Raw genomic sequence first — 24,131 nt, forward strand, 5'->3', positions numbered from 1 at the left:
TCTTAACAGCTGTGCTGGTGTAGGTGTAGCTAACTTGGCCAGGAGCCCAATCTGCGCCTGACAAATTGTTTTATTCATTTCCCATAAAACATGAATTTAAGAGGCAGAGCAGTGGCGGGTTGCTGCTAAATTCCTTGTCCCAGGCCTGAAAAGAGATGACAAATATTTACCAGAGTGCAGAAAGTTTTTTTGGGGGTTGAGGTTGGGATGTTTCCTTACCACCATCACCATGCCTAGACTTTTCTTCTCCATCTGATTGTGACGATAGCAGATGATTTGAAATCTTAATAGAAATTCTCAGTAATAGTACAGATTAACAGGAGAATGAAAAAATAATAAATGTTTATTGAACTACACACAACTACACAATGGCTAAACACACCAATGTTTGCAATGACTGTGACAAAAGCAATTGGATATAGTAGCCTGTCTGTAGGGTAAATGATTGACCTGTCATATGTGGACATTGTTGTATCCTATTTAAAAAAAAGTCCCTTCCATTTCTCTGTACTGAAGGAGCATGTCATCATTAGTTCTTTTGAAATACAATTTTTTGTTCAAGTTTTGGAATGCTAAGTTCAAAAGCTGAATGAACTTGGAGAGAAAATATTTAATGCACTATACTTCCATCATATTTCTAGAACAATATGGAATCACATTGCCCAAAGAGTGCTTGGAAACTAAGTTTGTTATGCTACCTAACAGCCCTGCAAAAATTGCATGGAAATTCATGATGACTGTGACAAAACTAGGTGTAGAACCTTATACAGAAACTACTTCAGCCACTCAGGCTACCTAGCTTTAAGCAATTTTCCTTTCCTTTCCAGACTCCTGGCAGAAAGGGCAGACTAATCTTTTTCTTCCTAGTTTTATTTTTTAACCTACCTTGAAAGATTTGCAAAAGTGAAGACTCTAAAATTCATTGGAATCCTGCAGTTCTCCCCATTGCGCAATTTCATGCAAACGTTCTATACCTCAGTATGAAATGTACATAAACTATCTATGTGCGCAGTGATGCCTTGCTGGTTTAAATGATACATGCACAGATGTAGTTATTATGCAAGAGAAAGTGCTTTTTGTTATCAGATACAATTAATATTATATAAGTTATATATGGGATGCGGGTGGCGCTGTGGGTTAAACCACAGAGCCTAGGGCTTGCTGATCAGAAGGTCGGCGGTTCGAATCCCCGCGATGGGGTGAGCTCCCGTTGCTCGGTCCCAGCTCCTGCCCACCAGCAGTTCGAAAGCACCCCAAAAAGTGCAAGTAGATAAATAGGTACCTCTCCGGCAGGAAGGTAAACGACGTTTCTGTGCACTGCTCTGGTTCGCCAGAAGCAGCTTTGTCATGCTGGCCACATGACCCGGAAGCTGTACGCCGGCTCCCTCAGCCAGTAACGCAAGATGAACGCCACAACCCCAGAGTCGGACATGACTGCACCTAATGGTCAGGGGTCCCTTTACCTTTACCTTAAGTTATATATAAGGAGAAAGATGTCATCTTCAGCTTATGACATCAGTACATAGAATCAATTTGTAAATTGTATTATATACCTTAGGTCTTTTGGAGTACAGTTACTTACTTACTTACTTACTTACCTACTGCTAAATCACAAAACATATTAGAGCGGTTTACAACATTAAAAAGATAACATTACAAAAATTAAAAGCAAAAAGTTAAAAAACAACCAGTAAACCATTGTCGGAGAAATATTCCTGCATAGACTTGGCAGGAAAAAAGGGTTTTCAGCAGATATTTAAAAGTTGGCACAGAAGGTGCTTGCTGAATCTCTGTGGGCAGAGTATCTCACAAGAATTTTTATGAGATACCTTGAGATCACTGTTAACTTTTCCTTCAGTCTCTGGCTTCATCCCCCTGCCCAAAGGAAACATGTTTATTCTGTTGAAATTAATGGAATAGGCAAGCCAAATAAATACGTGTTAAATTTATTTTGTGTTTCCTATGAAATATACCCTGAGCATGCGGATTATTGCTGGAGATACAACTAGCAAGGAGCTAGCCTATTCCACATTATGTACTGGTAGGTGTGTATAAAAATCCAGATATTCTGGGATTTTGTTATATCAGAAATAAAATGATTTTTGGAGTTATGATCTTCCAAGAGGGTGAATGGTGATGTTATTTGGTCACTTTATTGGCTGAGTACAAGAAGATGACATATAATTTATTTAGTGACAACTGTGAGAATATTAATAGGCCAGAATTTGAAAAATACCACTTATCATTCAACAGATAGTTGATTAATTAAAGCATAAGATAATGATATGCCTTGTGAGGTGAAGAAACCTACTTATGGGGGTGGGGTGGAGAGAGGAAGGCATTTTTTTATTAAAGAGTTTGTTTATTTAATATTGGAATAATTGAGTGTAAGCCTCAGGAAATCTATATATTCTGCTGGGGAATATTTAAAAACATGGTTGTATAATAACATTTGGCAGGCATGGAAGTGATTATTTATCTTGTTGATCTTTGTTCTTATTTGAAAACTTGCAGGATTATTAAATCATTGTAACTGTGGAAATTTGTCTAATTGATATAGTAAATTGCATTAATAGTTATATATATTGTAGTATTATAGCATGCTTTTGGTTTTTTTTCTTTTAAATATATCATTTAAAAAGAAATACTTAAAAAAACGTAACAAATTAAAAAATAACAATTATAGAAGTGAACCCGATGAAGGTCAGTTCAGCCTTTCATGCAAAGGTCAAGAAGCTCTGGTGAATTGTCTCTTGAGTATCTCCTTTCCCTTGGCATACTGTGAAACAGTATGTGAAATACTGGATGCCAGCCTGCCTGCTGATCTTAAGAAGTCCAAAGAAGCTTCACGATTCTTACAGGGCAAACTCCTGTTACCCGTAGGCAACAGGCGTACAAAATATTTGCTATAATTCTGCAGCAGTTAAAGAGTTTCAAGATAGCTGAGGAGATGATAAAGTGGAAAGCACTTAAGAATTTTGACTTGTGTACAAACACATTTCATATACATATCTTTGCTCGGCTCTTTGAAAGTTAGATCTAGTGAATTTTGCATCCTTGGCCCTGTATGCAGTGTACCTTTCCTGTTCTTTTAATATGGTCCAGCCACGTCCACAAATTAAGAATGAAGGTCTTTGCCGGGGTGGGGAGCCCTTTTGACTCCGTGGGCGAGGCACTCATCAGGACCTGTCTTGCTGGTCAAATTCAACAGATGCGTGAGACCGCTCATCTGTCAATCACATGGTGTCATTATGACATCACAAAAAATCCGCAAAGATTTTTAAAGGGAAAGGGGTAGACTTGCAAAAGGCTTTAAGGAAGCCGACACTCTCGGGTTTGAGCCTCCAGACTAGCAGGGGTCGGCAAACTTTTTCAGCAGGGGGCTGGTCCACTGTCCCTCAGACCTTGGGGGGGGGGGGACAGACTATATTTTTGGAAAAAATAATAATGAATGAATTCCCATGCCCCACAATTAACCCAGAGATGCATTTTATATAAAAGCACATTCTACTCATGTAAAAACACACTGATTCCCGGACCATCCGTGGGCTGGATTTAGAAGGTGATTGGGCCTTAGTTTGCCTACCCATGCTCCAGAGGCTCAGATGGAAGCACAGGAACATTCAGAAAGCCTTTGCCCCTCTGAAGGGGCTCTCGTTCAAGAGCTGCTTCAAATGGTGCTTTTGCAGACAACTTTAATCCCTACTCTGCTAATCTAGCCCTGGCTGTGCAGTCTTGTTCCCTGTGGGGAACGGGATTGTGCAGCCAATACAAGATTAAACCCTGCCCTCCTGCCTATTAGCTGACATCAACAGTGACGCCAGCTGATGGGTGGCTAGTTGTAGTTTGGGGGGAAGAAGGTATTGTGAGAAATTGGACACATTGGTTGGCCACGTTTGGCCCATGGGCCAGAGATTCTACACCCAGTGCCCTCCAAGTCATGCCACCAGCAGTTGTGTAGTGAAATCTCTGAATGCCGGCATTGGACACTCCTGTACTAGTGGCACACAAACTGGAAGCAAACTGTGGCATTATTCCCTGGATGCCACACTCTTTGAGTGAGCTCAAATTAGAATGGTGAGGCTTCATTTTCTGAAGAGCGGATTTCTTTGTTTCTCGCTTGTTCTCTTACCTTACTCAAGAGTAAATTGCATCAGTACCTTGCATTTCTTCCTTTTCCCTTCATATTTTTAGCTGAAAGAATATAGGAGGACTCCCTCTCTCCCTCCCTCTTTTTAAAAAACCCCCAGCACTGAGGTGCTCTGCCTGTTAGTGATATCCAAAACAGCTGTTCCACGATAAACCCAGGACAGCTGCATGACAGTGTGTGAAAAAAAACAAAAAACCCAGCAGCCTCATGTTCCTAAAACTTGAGCTCGCATTTGCCACGTTTTCTGCAGGGCAGCAATTTAGAGACATTAAAATTCCTTGGCGTTACTTATTAAAAAGTACATGCCTTAGGCAGATAGAAATACAATTAGAAAACATGTAAATGTTTCTGTTCATTGCTGAGGGCTCCTATGCCAAACCTTTCACAACAGTCTATTTTGAAACCAAGCATGATGCTAACTCCGGCCGAAACCTGTGCAGTGAGATTGTTGAAGGCCCTGTGAAATATCTCTGTGCCATTGGTGGGAAGGGTCAGCACCCTGCAGTTTGGAAGGTAGCCTGGAGCACCAGATTTGACAAGCGGGCAAATTATTTTTTTTATCAAATTCGTATGCCACCCTTCATCTGTAGATCTCAAGGTGTCTGGGAGAACCTCCAGGCTTTCCTCGGTGATAAGTTGCTGTGACTAAGGAAATGCAGAAGAAATTAGAGAAATGTTGTTGGCATAGAATTGGCTCCTTGATTTCCAATGACCAGGAATATTCTGGCCAGTGTGGTGGTAGCATCCTGACCGCAACTGCCATTAGTCCACATCTGAAAGCACAGTGTCATAGGAAGTAAGCACTTGGTGCTTGATGTATAGAGAGTCCCACCTATATACCCAAGTAGCCCCCTGTTTTTTCACAGTTCTCTATTTTTTAAACAAAACGTTTCACGTGGATGTGTGTGCCCTTTGCACATTTTTTAAAATATAAAAATGCTTTTATTGTAATTATATACCGGTAATTCAAAGAGTTTTTATGAGATCCCAAATGGGGTTTAAGAACTCTTTGTTAAATAATACGTGGAGTTGAAAGTACTGGAAGACACATAGCGCCAATTGAAATAATCTTCCTTTAAGTAATTAATTGTAATTTCTCATTTAATTTGCCGTCCTGCTCTTTTAATATTGACAGATAATTGGAGCTTATTACTGGATTAGAGTAGACAGGAATACTGAGCAAGGGGTAGGAGATTGGTTTTCAGGGAGAGCTGTTAATTTATTTATTTTTTGAATTTGTGAAAACTTTAAGTTACACAGGAAGTAACAGGACAAAAACTACAAATACTTTTAAGCTCAGTCATAACAAATGACTTAAAATTTGGTTAGGATTTATTAATAACTAATTAAATGTTACCTAAACAAGCAAATAACGTTGTGCATTCCAATTTTCATTTGTGTGGAACAATATGATATGAATAGGGGGGAAACTATATAGCACTCCTAGAACTTGCTTTGCAGCAAGTTTTGCACCTCTGCCTCAGCTCGATGTTCAGAAATGAATTTTTGATTTTCTACTGTGAAGTTATCAGCAACAGTTGGTGCTTTTATGCATGCAGTTTGCTGATGTGTGAAATCTAGGTTGTTTAATGAGCGTCTAATAAAAACAGCGTAGGGAAAGTAAATGATATAAAAAGAACTCGTCAAACATATATCACTCATTCAAGATACTTTTAGTCATTCGGCTGGATGTAGTTATTTGTACAGCTGGAAGATTTCAAGCTCTATATGTTGCAGAGCTCCACTTGTTGACCTTCTGACATCAATCAACTATGAATGGGTCATGGCAAGGCAAAAAAACTGGAGTAGAATTCCAACAGAGTGCAGGTTAATTTACAGCTCTAGTTTCCAATGCACACACAGTTACAATTTTGTATGGTATGAAATCTATTTGTTTTTAAAAGTAACTATGAATGTTTCTTGTCCTTTTTTGGCTATGAGATATAACTTTAGCTTATTTTGTTTTGTGGGCGTGTGGGATATTTGGATTTTTATCTTTAGAGCTTAGCGCTACAACACTATTTAGATACAAAAGGGATTACAAAAAGGAACGCGGGTGGCGCTGTGGTCTAAACCACAGAGCCTAGGGCTTGCTGATCAGAAGGTCGGCGGTTCGAATCCCTGTGACGGGGTGAGCTCCCATTGTTCGGTCCCAGCTCCTGCCAACCTAGCAGTTCGAAAGCACCCCCAAAAGTGCAAGTAGATAAATAGGTACCACTCCGGTGGGAAGGTAAACGGCGTTTCCGTGTGCTGCTCTGGTTCGCCAGAAGCGGCTTAGTCATGCTGGCCACATGGCCCGGAAGCTGTACGCTGGCTCCCTCGGCCAATAAAGCGAGATGAGCACTGCAACCCCAGAGTCGTTCGCGACTGGACCTAATGGTCAGGGGTCCCTTTACCTTAGGTGAAACCTAATATATAGTATACTAAACTACATTCACTTTTGCACTTTTCCTACAGAACCTAGGTAGCACCACTATCAGGGAAGGGGTGGAGAGATGCTTAAAAATGCAGGAGGTGCTGTAGCATCCGTGCTTAAAAACATGCTCCTGATAAAAAGCAAGAAGCATCACCATAGTTCAGGGAAACATCTTAGCCAGGCAAAAACACCCAAGAAAGGACTGGAGCAGAGCCAGTAAGGCAGTATGGCCAGGACAAAGAGGACTTGATCTGGGGAGGCTGTCCTGGCCAATTAACAAAACAGCCCTTTGAATATTGACCATTGTTCGTAAGTGTTGTATTGCTACCAGAAGTGCATACCACTCTCAGTATTACAATCCTGTGCAAGAGGATTGGATTTTGTCTCTGGCCACATTCACACTATACATTTAAAGCACACCACTTTATCACACCACTTTAAAGCAGTCAGCAGGGCCATCTTTAGCATATGCGCCGCCGGGGTGCAAAGATCTGCCCTGAGCTTTTTTGGGAGGGGGGAGCCAAAAGTTGTTGACCTTTTTTTTAGAGGGTGCAAACTCAATGTTTTTCTTGGGGGGGGGGGGGAGTGTAACTACGATGCAGTGGGAAAAACTGCTTTTGACGGAGTAACGGGGGGGGGGGGGGAATTCGCTCCATTGCTTTTCACTGCCACTGATCTAGAGGGACTGGTATACAGTAGGTATCCATTTGGTGCCCCGCATCCCTTGCGCCCCCGGGTAAAGACAGCCCTGGCAGTCAGGGTTCCCCACACCCAAAGAATTCTGGAAATAGAGGTTTCTTAAGGGTGCTGAGAGTGGCTGGGAGACCCCATTTCCACCCCAGAGCCACAATTCACAGAGCTCTCTGGGAAGAGGTTTTGACTCTTAAACCATTCTGGGAACTGTAGCTCTGGGAAGGTCTAATAAGCTCCTAATAGCTCTCAGCACCCTTAAGAAACTACAGCTCCCAGAATTCTTTGAAGGAAGCTATGGCTGATTAAAGTGGTATCACAGCGCTTTAAATGTATGGTGTGAATGTGGCTTCTGCGTCCCTGAAATTGTCCACTTTTTAGTCACTGAAAAATGTCTTAAGTAGCTACATGAGAAACTTCCTGCCAGTTTCATCTAACTAGAAGTAAAAGGTAAAGGTAAAGTAGCAATTTATCTGGTAGAAGATTAAGCCTTAAAAAAAACCAACAACTCCTACAGCAAGGTTACCTTCAGGATTGTGCTGATTTGTACAAATGCATTGTACCGGTACTTAATGTTCAAGCCAAGCTCCCTAGTGAGAAGAGTTTGTTTTGTGGAGTTGGCAAACATCAAAGGTTAAGTTTTAGAACGTTATTGTACCTGCAGGTGACCTAGACTTTTGTGAAGGTGCTTTTAAATTTCATCTTCTTTGTCACGAAGTGTAGAAACAATACCAATAGTCTGAATGATTATTATTTTTTAATCTGAAAAAATCAACAGAGGCTATTTTTGTGAGAGGGAGAAAAAACCCAGTGGAGCAAGCTTAGTTTGAATCCAGCCTTTAATCACATGCTCCCAAGTTGGCTGTTAATGATCAAAAAGGCCTTGTAGCAATTTGAACTGCTGCCAGCATCACCCACTGCTGGAAAAATAAAATAATTAACTTAAACCAACATGCTGAGATGCAACTGTGGCCGCATATCTGTGCTGAAATTATGCATGGATCTTTGCCAGAAGGTAGCAATGGAAGCGCGTGGAGAAAACGGCAGGGAGTTGCAGTGTTTATATATGTGCAATTGTAGCTAACTGTTGAAATAAGTGTATGTCAGCCCATAGTCTGGATGCTTCCGTAGACTTGCCAGTTGTTGCTCGGCCCAAATCCTGATGAATGCCTCCAATGTACATTAACGGTTGGGGAAGGGAACAGGACTGGGAGAATTCCAGCCTCTTTAGGTTTAACTTGCATGTCTGTCGGGACATGCAGGAGATACCGTATATCCAAAGCTTTCTTCTTTACAAGCAACCAGCACAATGCTTGTCTTCCCTGCCCACCCCAACGTTTTGCAACTGAAAGTCAGAACATGAAAGAGGCGTTTGGTACTGGGGTTTAATTCCACCATAAAGCCGAGCCCCAACCCCAAATTATAAATTTTGTGACCAGGATTTTCTCTCTGTTACAAAGTGACTGTTACCTCCGCAAAATATGCTGAAGTTTCTGTTTTTATTTACTTTTATGATGTTGTATACTAAGGGTCAATGCAGGATTTTCACAGAATGGCTGCATGAAAACTGTATACAGGCACCTCCCCATTTACACAGGAGTGCGTTCCAAGGCCCCACATGGGTCAGCATAAGCCTGCCTCGCCCCCTTCCGGTGCCCAAAATGGCATATGTGTGCTATATGTGCACAAATGGGAAGTTGCCTGTACAGTGGTGCCCCGCTAGACGAAAATAATTTGTCCTGCGAAAATTTTCGTCTAGCGGGTGTTTCGTCTTGCGGAGCGGCAATGACAGCCGCGCTCCGCAAAACGAAAAGAAAAAAAAAGACGAAAATTTTTCGTCTTGCGAGGCAGCCCCATAGACTTTTTCGTCTAGCGGGGCATTCGTCTAGCGGGGCACCACTGTAGTTATTTCTTCTGACTCGTATATTATTTACAATGTCCAGGATGCCAACTTACTAATATCTGTATATCTGCCCATCCTTCAGTTTGTCTGGTGACTTTGTACTTCTCGGCCAGTCTAGTTCAGTCTGTAAACCTTCCTTCTGTCTGTTGGGCCTAGCAGAGGAAGGAGGCTTCGTCTCAGCCTGGGAGATGCTCCCGTCTGTTGACCTGACTTTTCCAGAGATTTAGTCATTGTGGTGGAGTTAGCTGTGCTTCCTGCATTGCTGGAGGTTGGATGGCCCTTGGGTTCCCTTCCAACCCTACAACTCTACGAATCTATGAGTCTTCTTCAAGGATTAGTTCTCTGGGACTGGTGAAGGACAAAACTAAGACTAGCAAATGGGAACAAAGCTCCAGGAATCCTGGGAATGGCAGTAGGACACAGCAGAGACTTGCGGGTCGATGGCCTGCCACCCGCGTGGAGTAAATAAAACACACGGACACGATATCTTAGGTTAATGGGAAAAATAAGGCCACAACTTTATTGGTTACGGCGTGTGAGCGGTATTGGCTTAGGCATAGGACAAGAGGGTTAACAACCAGTGGGAGGAGCTTGTTGATGCAAATTCAACTGGAAGCTTCCCCTGACGTCACTGGGGGTCGTTCCATGGCCCTAGCCACTAGCCGGGCATTGGACAGGATCCACGACCGCTGGATCCCTTTAAAGGGATACCCCTAGGAGGTAGGTGATGGGCACAACTTGACCTCCAACACACAACACATATTACATCCTCTGTTGAATATTCTAATGCCTAACCGCCAATACCATAAAGTTGTGACGGGTTGCTACGAGGTAGGCGAAAAACCAAGAGGTCGTGCCAATTTGCCAAATGGATAAAAATTCAGAAGTATAGCAAGTCCTAAAAGGGAGGGAGGGAGGGAGATCTGATGCGAGCAGGGGGCAGAATGGCTGGAAATGGCGCTTCCCTGGCTGTTTGAATCCAGACACCGCCCCCAGCCAGCCCTATTGGCTGGTTATGGGGCTTGGCGCGGCAGGAAGGAGGGAACAAGGCAGGGGGCCGAACACGCCCCCCCTGCAAGCATGGGAAACGGCCCCCGTCCACAACTCCTCCCCTCTGGAATGAGGAGAGGTCCTATCCTACGCTGTTGTTATACGTGAGAAAAGAAAACAGAAGGGTGGGAGAAGGAAGGACAAGGAGTTGAAAGGAGAGTCAGCAGCTTGTCCTGTGATTTGCTAAGCTGCCTGTTGAAAGAGAGAGAACTGTGCTCCCAAGCCAAAGTTCTACCGAAGGTTGAACAGCAAGGAGTCCCTTCAAGGCCAGAGGAGAACTGCAGCTGCTGGAGGCAATTTTTGGACCACAGGCTGTTGAAACCACACTACTTTGCTTTTGGCAGGAGTTTTGTGCTGGCTAGGACAAGGACAAAGTTTGTGTCTGTAGGGATGTTTAGATAGAGATGGGGGGGGGGGATTGCCTGTGTAGCTTTCTTTTAACCCATGTTTCATTCCGTCACCTCAGTTGCTAATCATCTGTATATACTTTCAACGTCAAAGTTCATTTCTCATCTGTTTTTTTTTTAAAGAAACCACTTAGCACCTTATGAAATCCCATATGACCAACTGTACAAAAACATATTTCACTGCAGTTTTTTTTGTCACTGCACAAAACATTTCTAGCTAAAAATTAGAATAAATCCCAGAGCATTCTCATTTGTGAAAACTTTGATAAAAGAATGATTCCACAGAAAATTTAAGCTTTTTTTTTTTTAAGGCTTGGAAACCAGAAAGAAAGATCAAAATGTAACAGTATCAAAATGGCAGGGCTCTTTTTTGCCATAAAACTTTTAGGACTGTTGCTCTGTCATCTCATTGCTCTAGTATTCCATGCAACGTTCCCAAATCCCTTAGCACTTAGACATCAGGAGGCAGAAATCTTCAGAATGTTGGAATCAAAGCACGTTGGAAATAAGGGACGCTTGAAGAGACCTCAAACTTGTTAAATTCAAAAACATTAAATAGTGTGGCAATCTTATTTTGACCCACTAATCTTTTTTCCAAAATGATGTGTTTGGGAGAGCTGAAAATCTTAAGATTGGTTATTCCATGGAATCCAGTGCAGTCAGGGATACCGATCTCACAGAATCAGGTGATCTGAAACAAGTTCATTTCCCTTACAATTGTGCTCTAAGGGAGGATTAAAATTTCATTATTTTATTAATATGCATTATGCAGAGAATTCAGGATAACCATACTGTAGGAGTTTATTTCACTTATACCATCACACTTCAATTATTTTAAAAAAATATAAAAAAACACAGATAATTCTGAATCCTCACTCCTCTCCCCCCCAGGTTTTTTTCAAGCTGTTCACAACCCAGAATCAGTGTCTACACACTTCTTGGTAACAACTATTTATAATAATGTTCTTTTTCCTTTTTGTAGGTCCTTTTGTTCTGCATTACTGCTGCCCTGTTTATGTTCTTTTTCAGGTATGTTGTCCTATATTTTTTCATACTTTATGTTAAAGGGTAATTTGAAAAACCTTGGCCGGTTTTTATAACTTCCTGTTTTTCTCCAGATTAAAAAAAAACACATTTAGATTTATTCCAAAAAAACAGGTTTGGTAGTAATTACCTTACACTGCATTTTTTTAAGCTTCTTGAAGTCTTATTCTGCAGCACCATCTGCTAAAAAAAGCAGTGGAAAGAGGACTGTCCTGTAAGGATCCACTTATTCATTTGGATATAAAGAGAAAAAGATAATGTTTTCATCAACTGCCACCTACTAATGAAATTCTGCAGCTTCCTACTATTAGTAGTCTTAAAAACCAGCCAAAATATTCCTAGTACTGGAAAAAGTTGTGGTGATGTTGTGAAAAATAAACTTTACTTTTCTTGGATTCTCTTTAGGATAATGGTGTCTTACTAATATATTTTGTTTTCTGCCCAGATTACCTTGAGTTATTTTCCATTTGGGGGGTGGGCTTGGAACCCTGACAAGTAAATAAAAGAATTCAGGAGCTAATAAATAAAGTGATAATCGGATTATTTGCATAGCTCAAAATCCACTCTCGCCTCTCTCACACAACAGTTGGCTTAAATGTTGGTTATTTCGTTAATGCTGCAAAATATTTTCCCTGCATGCTACAAACACTAGTTCAGGTCTGGTGGTTCCTGGTGCCATGAAGCATTTGAAATCCTTTTTTGTGGCTGCCTTCCATTTCTGGATATTCAAAAAATCCATTTCCTTTGCCACTTATTAGATGCTTTGCTAATGAATTAAATTTGATGTAGGCTAGTACAGTGCATGAAATAATACCATAATAATTTTGATAGTCTTGAAGGTGCCACAAGCTTCTTTCTAGTTTTTAAGAATTCATTCCTTAACTGGGCTAAAACTTAATGGCCCTCATAGTATTGCCATATATGCCTACAATCTTTGCGGCTCATTTCATGTATCTGATTTAAGGACTTCCGCTAGTGTAATGGAGTTTCCCCGCTGTCCTCCCCCTGCGCCCATCCCAGATTGGCTGTGTGTGTGTGTAGAACCCCAAAAACTGTGCAGGGGGAGGAGAAGGGAGATTGTTCTGTTGGGCATCCAGAAATGCTTGCGCTGACGAAATGCTTGTAACAGCATGGCGTTGAATTCCTCTCTTGGTCTCTAAGGTGCTGTGCTAAAGCACCTTTTGACCCTTGATTCCTCCGTTCCCTAAATTGCTTCATTATGCCTTATATTGGGTACTCTGCTAAAGTAACTACAACTTTCCACCTCTTAAAGGTTTCTGAAGAAAACATGGTTGCTTTAATTTGTCAGCTGTGACTTTCCCAAATAGCTGCAAAAACTTGGAAGCTTTTCTTTTATAATAATTCCAGTCATTACGTAATTTCCAACTGCTAGTCAGGAACATACTTGGTGCATATGTTGGGGTGGCTCTGGAAAAGTTGTTAAGAGGAAGAAGATGGAGCTGAAATGGCTTTTGATACTAGCAGCCACCTCTGTTTTGTTTTTCTGCTGTTACACAGTTGTCGCGGGAGGCCTTCCCAGGTTATCCTGGGGAGGGGGGGAGAGAGGAGGAAAATAACTTCATGGAAGGTTCTGAACTTGACCAGTTTCTACAGGGTCTTCTCAATGTTTCCTGTAGTTTTGAGCAAAATCATAAAGTAGGCCTCAACACAAGTAAGAACATGAATGCAAATATTTATTCAATATAATTCATATCTGTCTGTTTTATTCATTTTGTTCCTTGCCTAGAGTCTAAGTGCAAGTATCAATAAATTAACGTGCAATACACACCTCCTAAAACAAGCCCTTCCTTTATTTACTTTTTCATTTTATTTATTAACTTCTTTACTGCCCTGTATCCTAGGATCACAGGACGGTTTGCAAGATAAAAACACAAAAATAACAACATAATAACAATCAAAATAATAACACGCTCCCCACCACAAATAGATTGCTTAATTAGCCAGAGACCTGAAAGAAGAGGTGTGTAGTAGTAGTAGTAGTAGTAGTAATAATAATAATAATAATAATAATAATAATAATAATTTATACCCTGCCCATCTGGCTCGGTTTCCCCTGGGTTTTTGTCTGGCACCTAAAGATACATAATGAAGGCACCAAGCAAGCCTCCCTATGGAGAGCATTCCACAAATGGGGAGCCACAGCAAAAAGGCACATGAGGTAGGGTCACAGATGAGGAATACAGGGTCCAGGTCAGTTCATAACAGTCTTGCTCCACAATGCTACAAGCCACTAAAATGTTGAAAAGATATTCTGCTTTCATATTCCAAAAGCCCTGGGGAATCTTTTATGTTACAAGGTTGACAGAAATGGTAGATAGTTGTGTTGGTCCTTCAGAAAAATTCTAAAAGCCATAACAGTGTAAGTGATATTAGGACGAACCAAAATGCTGCGAAGTTGTGAGCAAACTATCCAGTTCTCCAGAATTCTTCTTTAGGATTGTGCTTAAAACAGAATGAGGTTTGTGCAAAAAAAGGAAAGCCTCAAAGCATTCAGTATGTTTGAATTGCTTCATTTGGTGAAGATGCATAGATATTTTCATTTGGATATTGTCAGCATTTCTATAATGCTGATTTTGAGAAGGGAGAGCAAGCCCCCAAATCTTGGCGACAAAGCTTGTGGCTGGTAAGTCGTTCAAGTAGTTTAAGTTGAACAAATTGCACAAACCTCTTCTAAACCTGCTCATGGGATCTGTGAAGGAGGAAAACAGTCATAATTTTGTCTGCTTTTTCCTTGGCTAGCTTATTTCTCACTTGGCGTCTTTCATGATGATCACATCGTTTTGTGGCTGACCTTTGCTTTATGACAGCTCTTTTCATTGTCTTAACTTGGCTGTGGTGATGCATGCTAAAATCAGGCATTTTACCAAGGCATCTCCCTTAACCAGTCTGTGATCCCGGCAGTCTAGCAAACAGCTTAAATGAGTTTACAACAAATGTGAGCAGAAAATAAATCCAGCAGTTCATCTTGCTGGCTGTTAGGTTAGATTACTCAGTATTTGAAAGCAACAAGATATTCTGCAGTACTAATGTGATTAGTATGAGATGGTTAATTCTCTCCCGTTTCCATTTCCCCCACATTCTGTATGGGTGATATCCATCCAAGTCACATGCACAGTACACCCACTGAAATGAAATGTCTTCACCCCACTAATTTCCATATGCCTACAGTGGTACCTCCGGTTGCAGACACAATCTCTTCCGGGGTGCCGTTCGCACCCCGAAAAGTCTGCAACCGGAGTGGAGCTTTTGCACATGTGCAAAGCACTGATAGAGTGCTTCTGCGCGAAGCGCGCAGGGCAAAACCTGGAAGTAAACACTTCCGGGTTTGCCACGTTCTTAACATGAAAAAAATGCAACCTGAAGCGGCTGTAACCTGAGGTATGACTGTACACTGAATATGACTGACATTGTAAAATGTGCTACTTTGGAAAGAGCATGTTCATCTTGAAGCCACATATAGCTCTTGTGACAGCATAATTTTATTTAGTGCTAGTGATGTGTTAGATGCTGTAGAGAACATTGAAATGGCTGTATCCTGGTTTTGAAAGTCACTGCGGGCTAAACGATTGCCCATGCAGCGGTATTCTTTCGTGTTCCTGGTGTGTATGTTTATGTGTGTGGTGATACTGAATGCTTGGCAGCATAAAATAGCTTGTCGTTCTTTAAAAATGTGGCTTCCAGGCACCCTATGACAGAGGACGATCAATTCAGTTCATCTTCCAGCTCCCCTTCCCTAGCCATATTCTTGAAGGCATCGCAAGAAGCAGTAGCACCATCATGATATGGGACACCAGGTTAAGAGATCTGCAGGTACTATGGCGGGAAGGCTAACTAGAGCGGGAGAAACAGTAGGCAGCCTGGTGTAACTGGAAAATGAAATGGGGCTAAGGAAAAGATGGGAGAAACTCTTGCAGCATAAAAGTGACATGTCAAGAATTAAGCATCATCTGTGGCTGTCGGCTACATGTAACTTTCATATGTGTCCCTTAGACTTTGAAGCTTTGTTGCCTTCATAAATCATGCCCTGATTTTTCTGTGATCTCCTTCATCCTTTCTTTGGATTTTTCTCCTTTCCACTGCATTGGAATATGGTCAATGTGTGTCTTTCAAGTTTTCTGGGATTTTTTAACTAATAAAAGAAACAACAAAAACCTACTCAATAGTAGCTAGCTTAGATACCTAGAAGACCAAACAGATAGGTTTACTATCCTATACGTGTTTACCTGGCAGTCAGCCCCATTGAGATCTAATGGGGCTTAGTCTTGAGTAGACATGGTTCAGATAGTGCTATAAATGGTTTCTCCAACTTCTGTTGAATGATGGCAGAGCTTCACAAATGATGGTTTTGAGGGCAAAGGCATGAGCGGTGCTTGGCTTTTATTTACTGCAGCATGAAGAAGTACGTACTCAAAATTGCTGACTGGATGTTTTGGGCTTCTAGATTGATCAGCTGTTAGAGACATGGTCCACAAGCCCCACTTCATTTTGAGTTCCCAGCAGCCTTTGACTTCTAATGCTGAAGTGCTGAGTGTATTGAGAGCCATTGAAAAACCTGGGTTGGATAGCAAGGTCTCTGTTGGCCTTAAATATTTGAGAGTTGCACTTGGGTGCCTCAAATGTTTACTTTCCAAAATCGAAGTAAAGATATTGCCAGTTTTATTCAGAACTAAATTCTTGCCGGTTCCCTTAATGTTGATTTCTGTTGATCATTTAAAAATGTAACGATCTGGTATAGAACTGCATTCCTTTTACATGTGTTAAAAGTCTAGAGCATTTTTTACTTGTCCCTGCCTTTTTACCAAATCAAATTTGAATCAGTAGATATGGAGGTGAATATTAAGGAGAAGTGTCTCTTACTTTAGCCATGCGTATTCTTGAACTCAGTTTAAGGGAGAGTTTACAAATTTCCAAAAATCCCTCTTTCCATATGTTGCCAGTGCTATGCTCTTTTGTAAACACAAATAAATAAAAGGAGGGAGTTAGTTTGTTAAATAAAGGGATTCTCATAATATGTGCAGTATCTTCTACTTTAGGGTTTTTTAAATCTCTTACGCATTTTACTGTTCTTTTATATAGTAAAATAATACAAAATTAACTAGGTTGATGTTAAAATATTTACCTCATACAGTGGTAAGAATCCATATAGAGAATAGGCCAAACCTTTTGTTCTGTTCATGACACATACCTAAATGCCAGCTTACTGAAACATTTTGTTGTTGTTTAGTTGTGTCCGACTCTTCGTGACCCCATGGACCAGAGCACGCCAGTCACTCCTGTCTTCCACTGCCTCCCACAGTTTGGTCAGACTCATGTTGGTAGCTTCGAGAACACTGTCCAACCATCTTGTCCTCTGTCGTCCCCTTTTCCTTGTGCCCTCCATCTTTCCTAACATCAGGCTCTCTGAAACATACCTTTAAGAAAATCCAGCAATTTTCTTGATGTTGTATGGGCAACGGCTTAGATTGGTTGCTATGGTAATTAATCCTTACTGGTGATTCACAATGGACATGTCTTAATTCATCTGTTCTAAACTTTGGAAAGGAAAGTGTAAAGCTAGGGTTGCAAGCAGAAACTAGTTATTAAGGATGCAAGAGGTTTCTGTCCATTTATTTCAACAAAAGAGGAGGAGAATGAAACTGGCACCCTGATACATACATTTGTATATCCTCCCCTTTTCCATGCATACAAGTCACCAAGATCTCAGTTTAATTTTGCTCCTATATATGAGTGCATCTCAGTTACAGCTCAAGACAAGTCTCCCAAACTTGTACAAAAGGAGTCCTATTAACTTCAGTGATTGTCTGCAAGATCAAAGTCCAAGTCCACTTCTGAAGAGATGAGTGCGAGAAATCCCACAAAATAATGTGTGCCAATTTAGCTACCATTTTTGTTTTGCCTCATTTGTTCTCTGTATTGTGAGAACTCTTTGAAATCTTAATGGAACTTGAGATAGAAGGTATTCTATTTGCTGCATAAATTTATTTGCAGCACTAGTGTTGGGGGGGGGGGAGAGAACGATGATTAGTGAAATATGAACCCAGTGCCATTTAGGTAGTGCCTCATAACCAGTGATTCAGGTAATGCAATCTTTTCTCCTCCTTTGTTCCCAGAACAGAATACCCAGACAGCCATCCGTCAGCCTGGACATTCAGCAACATTTTTCTTTTTGCTTGTGGAAAATAAAAAGAAAACCATATGTGTTCAAATTCCGCTTCCTCCATTTGCATGTTGATCACCCCGGATGTCTCTTTCATAGGGGCGGCATGACAGTTAAAATAGGGTGCTGAAACAGGGTTAGAAAGAGGCTAGGATTGGATCCTTCCTGGAGATTTTTGGGAAAATATTGGTGTGTGTTTTTGTTAATTAAAGAAAACCTCATTTTTAAATAAAGCCAAATGGGAGGAAAGATTTCTGGGCAGTTGAAGGATTCTGATAGCAAACAATGGCAGATTGTGGCCTTGCACAAAGGTAACAGAGCTGGGCGGGAGCAGTGGGACACAGAATGCAAGGAAAGTGTCATCCATGTGATTCGTTCTCATTTGATAATATAATACATTTTGCAAAGAGAGCCAGTGTGGTGTAGTGGTTAAGAGCAGTGGACTCGTAATCTGGTGAACAGGTTCTCTTCCCTGCTCCTCCACATGCAGCTGCTGAGTGACCTTGGGCTAGTCACACTTCTCTGAAGTCTCTCAGCCTTACTCACCTCTCAGAGTGTTTATTGTGGGGGAGGAAGGGAAAGGAGATTGTTAGCCGCTTTGAGACTCCTTAGGGTAGTGATAAAGCAGGATATCAAATCCAAACTCCTCCTCCTCCTCCTCCTCCTCCTCCCCCTCTTCTTCTTCTTCTTCTTCTTCTTCTTCTTCTTCTTCTTCTTCTCCTTCTTCTCCTTCTCCTCCTCCTCCTCCTCGGAAAATGGACAACATTATAGACTATATCCAGCTCGGTTTCACTCAGACCCATTGAAATTAATGGACCTAAGCCAGTGTGGTGTAGTGGTTAAGAGTGGTGGACTCATAATCTGGGGAACCGGGTTCGTGTCTCCACTCCTCCACATGCAGCTGCTGGGTGACCTTGGGCTAGTCACACTTCTTTGAAGTCTCTCAGCCCCACTCACCTCACAGAGTGTTTGTTGTGGGGGAGGAAGGGAAAGGAGAATGTTATCCGCTTTGAGACTCCTTCAGGTAGTGATAAAGCAGGGTATCAAATCCAAACTCCTCCTCCTCCTCCTCCTCCTCCTCCTCCTCCTCCTCCTCCTCCTCCTCTTCTTCTATTTCAGTGGGTCTTCTCTAGGTATGACCTAACACTGGATACAATCATATATGAAAATGTAAAGCTTGTATTTGCACATTTATGAACTCAGAGGAATGTGGGTAGTGTTGGGAAGATGTCCAATTATTTTGTTATTGTTTGCCTTTGCAAATTTTGTAAGGACGTGTGGAACATAAACTGAACCAAACAGAATTCCCTCCAGATGACCAAAAAGCAGCTTATGTAAGCTTCCTTCCAGATGTACTCCAATCAAGAAAAAGAGAAACCAATATGTACTACACAGTAAGTTGTGTGTAACACAGGGAGTGCATGCATAAAAAACCATGCCTTGCTTCCACCCAGAAGCTTTGACCAGCAATAATTTTAATTTCATCTTGTGCATTCATTCCTGAGTGGACATCTTCTCACCAGCTGTGTGATTATGACTCTTTATCTTAATTGAGGGTGACACATCTAAGCTCTTCTATTCTTCAAGATCTAGTTGCGAAAGCGGGGAAGTGTTATAAGAACTGGAAACAAGCTTGAACATCTGATGTGTATCAATGTAGTGTCTTGTTTTGAAACTGTAGCGTGTCTGCAAGGAACCCTTCTCACAGATTTTCTGTGGGTCACATAAATTGTATGACACACTGTGTAAACTCAACAAACATCATGGTCTTGCAGCTTTCCTTCATTTCATTAATTAGTGCTTTGCCTGTGGCATATTTGCCAATAAATGAGCTCAATACACACACACACACACACACACACACACACCCCTAAAATCAGCAGTTAAAGTCAAGACCAGAAGTCAGAAGTCGTTTATCTACTTCAGGCATGTCCAGTGTCCGTTTCAGGGGCCCAATTTTGGCCCCCTGCCGGTCAGTTTAATCCGGTCCCTATGGCAGTTTATTTCCTGGGGTAACCCCCCCAAAAAAAAACCTTCAACCCCCAAAAAAGGCTCAACAACTTCAGTCATAAAAAACCTCAACAACTTCAATCCTAAAAAAAGTTAACAACTTTGGTCAGCCCTCACGGCCCTTCACTTCATCAAATCTAGCCCTCTTTGAAAAAAGTTTGGACACCACTGATCTACTAGAATTGTCTGATGAAACATCGAACTGTTTTGATTTTTCTTTCGGTTTTTCTAGCTGGAGGTACACCTGACTGCTTTTCTCTAGCCAAAATGAGAATTCAGCATTTGTTTACTTACAAAAAACACTGGTCACTCAACAACATTTCCCACTGTTGTTGGGAATACATCCCTTTCTTCTTCAGCCCCATAAGCTTTCATAAAATGAAGCTTTAAAAATGAAAACACCTTTGTAGAAACACTCAGTACTATTAAATATTCATATCCATATAGTAATTTGTCTTTCATTTAATAGCAAATAGAAAAGTTCATCGTTTCAATTCACTTCCCTTTTGAATTGAATATTAATATAATGTATTCTGTGCCCTGAAGGTAGAAATCCTTATAATTCACTTTACCAGTTCTCATTATATATATTTTTTGTATTGTGGTAGAATTCTCATGCCTTTAGGATTCCTCCCCCCCCCTTAATGGCAAGTCCTTAACCATTAGCTTGACATTTTGAAATGAAGGAATGTTAATAGATTTGTATGGTTGACTTGAGTCACTGGTGGAATTTTGTTCCTTGCGGAAGTCAGCAGTGTTCATTCTGGTGTTTAATGAGGATTGATGTTTATTAGTATAATGAAGAAATCAAACCAGAAGAACAAGAAACCTAAATGAAAATGCTGGATTTATGGAGCTAAAAATCATGTTGTGGGATTATGAGGAGCAAATGAAATCTGTTATGCAAAAGCAGCATCTAACAAAATATTTGACAATGGGTCTCTTTATTAAGCCTGTTGGGAAGCACTGGCTGCTCTGCTAACAGATTAGGGGAGTTGAATCTCCAAAAAGGCTTTTAAAATGTAGGCGTTCGTTAAATTCTGGAGACTGACATCTCTTTGACTTGCACGCACGTAAGATTGTAAGGCCACTGTGAAATCACTGCTTGCTAATGGTGTGTAGTGGCTGGCTATTGCAAAGTACTGTATGTAATAATGCCAGACACAGCTCCAGTAAACTGCACATCAGTTACTGGCAATTACAAGCCAACAGATCACTGTTGTGCCCATATCCAGCTTGTGCACTTCCCACAGGCACCTAGTTGGCCACTGTGAGAGCAGGATGTTGTTCCAGGTGGGATTTTTGTTCTCTTTATATGTTGCTATGATCCACTATGAAACAGTAGTGTAGTTGCAAGAACAGGCATTCAGCCACCGTGCCTGGTGATGCATTGGAACATGGGTAGGCAAACTAACGCCCAGGGGCTGGATCCGGCCCAATTGCCTTCTCAATCCGGCCCTTGGACCGTCCGGGAATCAGCATGTTTTTACATGAGTAGAATGTGTCCTTTTATTTAAAATGCATCTCTGGGTTATTTGTGGGGCCTGTCTAGTGTTTTTACATGAGTAGAACATGTGCTTTTATTTAAAATGCATCTCTGGGTTATTTGTGAGGAATAGGAATTCGTTCATCCATATATATATAGTCCAGCCCCCCACAAGGTCTGAGGGACAGTGGACTGGCCCCCTGCTGAAAAAGTTTGCTGACCCCTGCATTGGAAGCTTTCACTGATTATAATACACTAGGTGGCATTTAACTCAGTTTTAATCAGAGTAGACCCATTGAAATTAATGAACATGACTATGGTCCATTGATTTCAATAGGTCTAGTCTGAGTAGAATGTACCGGTAGTTGAATATCACCCACTGTGGCCCACCTTCTGATGGGGCATTGGAAACTCCTTACAACATTAGCAGAGTTGTTGTAACCTTTATGATGGGTTAAATTTGGACAATGTATTTATAAATAAGATTTGAAATTTATAGAGGAAAAATAATGATATGTAAGATGATGATTTATTGAAGTTGGAAGCCGGGGTGGGGGGTGGGAGGAAGTCAAACAAGATGAATTTGGTGTATAATTGAATGTCAAAATGTTGTTATTCAAAAAAATCTTTTGGAAAATCAAATATTTTTTAAAAAGGAAACTCCTTACATCAGTGTTAGAGCATCTTCACTTAGTTAGCTGTTACCTTTCATGCTTGTGCTATATCATATACTGAAATTCTAGCTCATCAGTGTATTGTTTTATCTAAATTATTTCGAGTTAAGTTTCTCTTCCCTTTTGGTGGCCAGAGTAAGCTCACATGTTGGCCCATTGCTTTTCTGTCTTTTCTACCTAAGAAACTCTGGAATTAGGAATATGTCTTTGATTCTACCTAAATTGTCCTTAACTGTAGCTTTATAATCTCTTTGTATAGCAGTAAATTAAATCAATTCACATTAGGGGAAATAAACACAGCCCATCATATGGGCAAGTGCTATGATTTGCTAGTGACTCACTAAAGCCCAAATGGATTGGATTGTTCCATTACAAACCTCTAAGCTGATGAAGTGTACTCTCTTTTAAGTGTAGCATCCATCCACATGCCAGATTAGAGCTGCTAGAAGCGTGCAGTGATGTGTGCCCTTCTTCCTGGAGGCTCACCAAAACAGAAGTCTAAATATGTTCCAGAAGCATACAATAAATCTTTTTTAAAAATGAATTGGCTTTTGGTGGCTAAAGATAGGGCAGTGTGAAATTGTGTTCATAACTGAATGTGCTTTGTGATTTCTTTTCTTCTTTTTTAAATAAATTTATAAGAATACAAAATACAGAACTGAAGAATAAAAAAGGGAAAAATGAAAGAAAAGGAAGAAGAAAAATAGATACACGACATCAATCCATAATTCTATTCCATCGACTCTCCGTCCATCCTTCCATGGCTCCCTAAAGTTTCCCATTCCTGCTGCATATTCTATTTTTTTCTAACTACGGTATTTAAACATTCAAATTCTTCTCATTATAAACTTTTAACTACTGAATTTACTCCAAACCGACTCAAGTCCTAACATTTTTGCATTGGTTTTTTAGGTAGTCTATAAATGGCTTCCATTCCTCTTTAAAACTTTTCTATTCTTGCTCTCTAATTTTGCTGGTTAAGCTTGCTAATTCTGCGTATTCCATTAATTTCATCTGCCACTCCTCCTTTGTAGGTACTAGCTCATCTCTCCATCTTTGTGCATATAGGATTCTTGCTGCTGTAGTGGCATACATAAACAAATTTATTTGTTTACTTGGTACCTTGGATCTCATTATTCCTAACAGGAAAGCCTCTGGCCTCTTTGGAAAAGTCTTCTGAAATATTTTTTCCAATTCATTATAGATCATTTCCCAATGGGCTTTATGATTTCAACCTGGTTAAGCGATGTATCTGCTTCCATTTGAGAACTGAGTTGTCTTGATACTTAACTGCTGTTCACACTAGCTGGTGTCAAGCGGAGAAAAAACAGCTTTCTTTGTATTTCCAGATTTCAAGTAGCGTCTATTTTCCTTTAAAGATCAAGTTTTTAAAATAAGTTACTCTGATATAGTTTACTTCGGAGTTTGATGGTCCATGTACCTAATGTTTCCATTTACACACAGTTTCTCCTATTGACAGAGTGAGTGAGTAAGAAGAAGTGTTGGCCTTCGTGAAAACACATGACTATACCAACATACCACATGAAATTGAAATATATTCTGCAGTAATTACTGAAGTCTCAGTGGGTGAAATTTAATCCCTGCTGTAATTCCATTAGCTGTGCCAGTGAGAGGCACATCTGATATTTTTGAGCCAGGGTCCATTTTCTGAGAGTGTTTTATTATACAAGCTCTAATTTAATAAGCTTCCACTTTCTATACTGAGGCCCCAGTATCATGCAGTAGATGTTTAGAGGTTTTCCTTACTGCAAATAACTACTACTGTGCATTCATTACTGAAAAAGGAGGGGGGTGGGAGAGAGAATTGGAAGCATAATGGACACATCTTATGATACCTTAATTTTAGATCCAGCTGACTTCTATTTCTTAAATTTTGGGAAAAATAAAACACTGAGAAGGATGGCTTCCTTTCAGCTTGATTCCATGTTTTAGATTAAGTCAGTAAATAATAGTTATTGCAGCTTGTTGATCGTTATGCTTGGAGTTCTTTCAAAGGACGTCGTCGTGTTCCATAGCTCCATGTGTCTTTTCTGATGAAATTCATGCAGTCAGGCTTTCAATGTTGGAAAGAATCTGAAGAACATCTGGTCGAAATCCTCTGC

General features: G+C 40.7%; 1 protein-coding gene across 1 annotated transcript in view; it reads left to right on the top strand.

Annotated features, from left to right (window-relative positions):
* TMEM135 (transmembrane protein 135) overlaps positions 1–24,131 on the top strand; it is a 166,277-nt gene that overhangs the window by 97,277 nt on the left and 44,869 nt on the right. Inside the window, exon 6 of the mRNA XM_033146094.1 lies at positions 11,599–11,645. Within this exon, the coding sequence (XP_033001985.1) occupies positions 11,599–11,645 (47 nt within the window). The remainder of the gene's footprint in view (positions 1–11,598; positions 11,646–24,131) is intronic.

This window comes from Lacerta agilis, chromosome 4 (assembly GCF_009819535.1).
Source record: "Lacerta agilis isolate rLacAgi1 chromosome 4, rLacAgi1.pri, whole genome shotgun sequence".
NCBI lineage: Eukaryota > Metazoa > Chordata > Lepidosauria > Squamata > Lacertidae > Lacerta > Lacerta agilis.